Source organism: Hippocampus comes, unplaced genomic scaffold (genome assembly GCF_001891065.2).
Source record: "Hippocampus comes isolate QL1 unplaced genomic scaffold, H_comes_QL1_v1.1 scaffold295, whole genome shotgun sequence".
Lineage (NCBI taxonomy): Eukaryota > Metazoa > Chordata > Actinopteri > Syngnathiformes > Syngnathidae > Hippocampus > Hippocampus comes.
The window spans coordinates 712907-718324 of record NW_017804848.1 but is presented as its reverse complement, the minus strand read 5'-3'; the positions used below and the strand labels follow the sequence as shown (position 1 = coordinate 718324).

Below are 5418 nucleotides of genomic sequence, written 5' to 3'. Positions count from 1 at the left end.
TCGGGGCCGGCGCGCCCGGCGCGCGCTCCAGTCGGAAGCGCAACCTCCGGGTCAGGATCTGAAAGGACGCGGGGGGGGAGGGGGGGGGGTTACCGCGGCGACGAGGATTCCAAGTCAAGTCCTCGAGCGGGCGCCGCCCACCTGCAGGTTGTAGGAGGAACCGGGGGTGTCGTAAAGGTGCAGGGGAAGACGCTCGATGGACTCCAGAACGGCAATCAGCTTGCGGATCAAAGCCACGGCCGGCCGGCTGCGCGCGGACACAGAGAGGACCGCGCTCTTATCGGGAAAAGGCAACACGCGCGCCGGGTTCGAGCGGCGACGTTACCTTTCGCCGTCTTCGTTCTCGCTGAACGCCGCCTTGAAGACGTTGATCCTCTCCATCAAAGGCTTACAATCGGGTTTCGGGTCCACGTCGACACTCTGAACAACAACAACAACAACACGACAAGCGCGGCTGTCGGCAAGGGTCGGGCTGCGACCGGGTGCGCGGGAGGGAGGCGGCGGCGAGTGTGCGGGTCGACCGACATTGTTGAGCACGGTGAAGAGCGCCTGAACCAGGCCGCTGCTGCACATCTCGTAGGGGGAAATGGTGTTCTCGTCTTTGAGCACCACGATCAGGTTCTCCAGGGCCGTCTTCATCAGGTCCCTCCAGGTGTTCTCGCCGTCGAGGCCCTGACACACGGGCGCGAGCTCGATGACAAAGGCCGCTCCTCCCGGCGGGGACGAGCGCGTCGGCGTGGGCACCTGTCTGTTGGTGTGCAGCTCCCAGGACGACTCGAGCTGCGTGGAGATGTTGCGGAGGGTGACCACCACGCCCCTGGGCATGCTCTCCACCGCCTTGAAGTGGTCGTCGTACAGCTCCCTGGCCATGCTCTTCACTTTCTGCTTGGTTTTCTCCAACTTGGACTTGAGCTTGCGACCCCGTTTGCCCGTCCAGCCCGTCACGAACTCCGAGCCTGCACAGACCGCCGCAGCGACACCACGCGGGTTCGAGGATTTTGACAAGATCTCCACTGATGACATTTTCTTGATCGATTCCAACCCGCAACTCGCGCAGAAATCGCAGCTGATGATTTCCCGCCCCAAAGCGATCGCTCGAGCCACCATTTTGAAATTCTTCTCACCGAGAGACGTCTCGGCGGTGAAGGAGTGCTTGGTTCCCCGGTTGGACTCGAAGACGAAGCCCGGCAGGTCCTCCTTCAAGATGGTGGCCTGCTGGCCGTCCGAGTTGTGGATGGCGATCTCGCCGTCCTTCAGGCACGTCAGCGACCAGTTGCCCACCGTCAGCTTGGTGGGACCCAAACCGGACAGGACGGGCTGGCTGGACGTGACGGGCTTCACTTGACTCCTGGCGCGCTGAAGCTTCTCCAGGAACTCGCTGCGAGATTCTGGAAACGGAAAGGCCACAGATCACTCAAGTGGGGGGTCCATCTCTCTTTTTTTTTTTTTCCCTCTCTTTGCGGGTGCGGCGTTACCAGAACTGTCGGAGCCGCCCTCGGGGCTGCCGCTGGAGTACATGGTGGCCAGCTTCCCGTCCAGGATGAAGCGGAACCAGCCATTGGAGCCGTTGGACAGCTCCAGGGCCGCCGCGTCGGACCAGATGTACAAACAGTCGCGGCCCCTGATGATGGACCAGTCCCGCCAGTGGTAAGGTTTTCCTTGCAGGATCTCCCGGGCGTCTTCTTGGGCTTCCTCCTCCTGCGCACACATCGTCATGGGTCCAGTTCTCGCTCATCAATGAGACAAACGGCATTTTTCCATCGAATAGACATACAGAGATCATTCCCAACAAGTCCACTCTCGTTACATTCCTTGATAGTTGTTAAGGGAATCGGGAATGAGAAAATGATTCCAAACGTAGACTTGAACTCGGGTTCGAAAAATTGTGCTTCATTTTTCTCGTGGAAAAAAAAAAACGAATCACATAAAAAAACAAAAAGAACACACTCCGTCCGTCAGCACTCCAAAACGGCCACGGAGGGACTCCCGGCCGGCCCCGACTCGGGACTGAAAACCGAGACGCTTTGCGAGCGGCTGACGCACCTTCTCGGGTTTGACCTCGTCCTCGTTCTCGTCGTCCGACGCGGGCCCGGCCAGCGTGGACACCTTGTTGATGACGCCCAGGCGGGCCAGCTGGTCCAGGAAAACGTCTCCTCCTTTGTCCACCAGGTCCCGAATGATCTGCAGGGCCAGCAGGTGTCCGTCGTCGTCGTCCTGGGTCGGCGGGACAAAGAGGCCCGTTTCAGCCGGGACCGCTTGAAGGGAGGTGCCGGATGTGCCGTACTTTTCGGTCTATCAAGCGCGACGTGATTCCCGATTTCTGAAGCCCCAATTTTTTAAAATTTCGACTGACAAAGCTTCAAGTCGCCAAAGTCTCGTCACAACTGACCCATGAAATGACCAAAGCGTCCAGCTACGTGCGGGTGGAGTGCGCACGGGTGAGCGTGATTGGGGGTGGCGTCTACGGGTGCTTCAGGTCAACACAAGTTAAAAAAAAAAAAATCCAAATAAAAAGACAAACAAACATACATGTGTGTGACCCCTGCAAATCATCCATCTCCTAACGTTGAACCCGAAGCGGCCAACGTATGCACAAATCCGTTTCAATGGCTAAACAAAGTTTGCAGTGCGGTTACCTCCTGGTCCAGCACGGTGGCGCTGATCTCCACCAGAACGGTGGGCAGGTGGTGGCCCGCCTCGCTGTCGCAGACTTCCTTCAGCAGCAACTCGCTGCTGTAGTGGACCATCTTCCGGATCAGCGCCAGACTGGCCTTCCTAAAACCAACACACGAGCCCTCGAGTTGAGCGCGCGCATGCGCAAGTCAGCCAATGAACGCTTGGTTCAACGATTGAATTTGTGACCGAGTGAGCGAATCCGTCAAGCCCCTGAAGGTGGGAGCGAGCGAGCCGCCGAGTGAATACGTGAAGCTGCAAACGAGTGGGGGACGAAACGCCAAACGTTTTGATTGACAACGTATGAACACAAGCGAAGGCATGAAAGAGTGAGAGCCAATTCCCAAAGAAGTCGGTGAATGAGCAAGACAGCGACGCGTATTCAATGATGCAAAGCCAGATGGTGAACAAGCGCGTGCATGAAAGTAAGAGCGAACGAGTGACTCGGGGGTCCGGCGAGCGAACGAGCGGTGTCACCTAATGGAAGGCAACATGGTTTGCTGGAAGGTTTGCGCAAAAACAGGCAGCAGTCTCTTCAGGTAGATGGGCGCCATTTCGGGGTCTCCTTTGGGCTCGCCTCCTTCATCCTCCTCCTTGTTGACGTCTTTCTTCTTCTTGTCGTCGCTCTTGTTTACCGGACACATCCAGTCGCCTGACACAAACGCACACAACCAGTGTTCAATTCTTTGAAGTTATTTTTTTCCCTCAGGAAAAACCCATCAGGATCTTTTCCACGGCGTGACGATGAGGCGCTCTAAAGCAGCCTCACCAACCCATGGAAATGGATTGGGCTAAAATAGCAATTTCATGGACAACACTGGACGACCGTCAAAGCGAAGAAACGTTTCAGGCAAACAGCGAAGACTGCCGTCAAAGTCCACAGCGACGCCCCAAGCGTAAAACTGACCAGGAGACTGCAGGATGGCCACCACCTCGCTGTGGCCCCGCTCCCTGGCTTTGTCCAGGGGGGTCTTCCCGTCCTCGTCCCTCAGGTCAGGATTAGCGCCGTGACGCAGGAGAGTCTGGGCGCGCGCGCACACGCACACATAGAGGCACCATTTATACCGATGGCCGCCGAGTGGCGTTTTTTCCACCCGCCGGCGGGCGCGCTCGTTACCTTGGCGACTTGCGGCCGTCCGAAACAGGCGGCGTAATGCAGCGAAGACGACCTCTGGCCTCGGTTGACATCGGCGCCGCGCTCACACAAGAACTCCACCTGACGGGGAGAGTCAACAACCGGCTGTTTGGGCGTTTGGGCTTCGAGTTTACGGCCGCTTTACCATTTCCTGCGTGCCGAAGGCGGACGCCCAGTTGAGGAGGGTCTGGCCCACGTCGTCCATGAAGTTCACCTCGAACGCTGCCGACGGGAGTGGGACGGAGTAAGTCGGAATGCACCGAGACTGGGGTCATTGTTATTTTTCCTCCCATGCAGCCTTCTGGATTTTTATTGATTTATTTTTAAAGCGGCGTACTGGTAGCACTTGTAGCCCACAGGCTCCCCCTAGCGGTAGGTACGAGGATCACCGAGTACAGCTCAAAAGCACACAACTTTCATTTTTAGCGCATTGCATTTAATCTAAAAAAAAAAAATGTCTGTTGCTTTGAAAGCTTTAATTTATGTGCAATGCATTTTATTTCAATCCCTTTGAGAGCACTGAGCTGTTTTTAAAGGGCACATTATTTGAAAAGATGTTTGGGTCAAAACATTGTAACTGTTCCTGTATCCTTTTCTCATTATATTTTGACTCCTTGTGTAAAATGTGTATTTTCTCACGATACTTTTGCAATTTGACTTGCTTCTAATATTTTTGACATGATTCATATGAATTACAAATCATGAAGTAATATTACGACTATTTCTTTAACGCACTCACTCCCAAAGACGTTTTTAAACGTCTTTTCAGACTTGGTCCAGAATTGGCCGGGACTGAATGAGTGAAGTATTCCGTCTTCCGTCTCAAATGGTTTCCTGTTTTAGTCTGGAATATCTCAACGTGAAAACAACTTTTGAGATCACGTCTTCGTGGCAGCCCCGCTTTGGCACCATCTTCGAGCATTACAGGAGGGGCACACCAACGGAGAAGGGGTGAATTTGGGTAGCCCCCACAAGTCATCAGCGGCGACGGTCGGCTCACCTCCCGTGTCGATGGCGTCGATGAGCGCGTCCGTGTCTTTGCTGCGTATACAGTCGATGAGCTGTCGGTGGGAACGTTCTCCCGAGCTGTCCAGGCGCCGCAGGCAGGGGATGCGGCTGGACGAGCCCGCCGTGGACTTGGGGAGCGCTTTGCGGCCCTCGAACAGGAGCACCAGCAGCAGGTCCACCAGGCGCATGGTGTCCAGCACGCAGCGCTCGTCCCCGCCCAGGGCGCACTCCATGGAGTTGGGCAGCGCGGAACGCAGCAGGTCCTGCGGGGGAACGTTGAGCGCATCCATTACGGTCTGAATGGCATTCGTAGGACTAAATGGAGCGCGGTCCGAGAAGAAGAATATCGGCGGCGCGCCAGGACGGCAAAGACGGAAACCCAAAGCGACGGGGAGAGGAAGCGGGCGAGCCGCAAAAACCCAAAGGCGATGACGGACGGCGAGCCCGAGCGGGAAGAGGACGTACGTGCGTGACGAGCGGCGAGCCTCGGCAGAGCGTGGACAGCAGGCTGACGATGGTGGACACCTGGTTGCTGAGCTTGGAGTCGGGGGCGGAGGGGGCGGCGCCGGCCGAAGGGCGTCCGGGCTTGCAGGCGGAGGAGG

At 56.6% G+C, this 5418-nt stretch overlaps 1 protein-coding gene across 1 annotated transcript in view; it reads right to left on the bottom strand.

Moving 5' to 3' along the window:
* Nucleotides 1-5418, bottom strand: part of hectd1 (HECT domain containing 1) — a 38046-nt gene that overhangs the window by 21811 nt on the left and 10817 nt on the right. The window contains 14 exon segments of the mRNA XM_019877383.1: nt 142-247; nt 326-420; nt 526-672; nt 745-956; nt 1125-1388; nt 1476-1698; nt 2044-2214; nt 2637-2775; nt 3151-3325; nt 3581-3695; nt 3791-3889; nt 3954-4030; nt 4809-5079; nt 5282-5418. The exon segment at nt 5282-5418 is cut by the window's right edge and continues 83 nt beyond it. Of these exon segments, the coding sequence (XP_019732942.1) occupies nt 142-247; nt 326-420; nt 526-672; nt 745-956; nt 1125-1388; nt 1476-1698; nt 2044-2214; nt 2637-2775; nt 3151-3325; nt 3581-3695; nt 3791-3889; nt 3954-4030; nt 4809-5079; nt 5282-5418 (2231 nt within the window).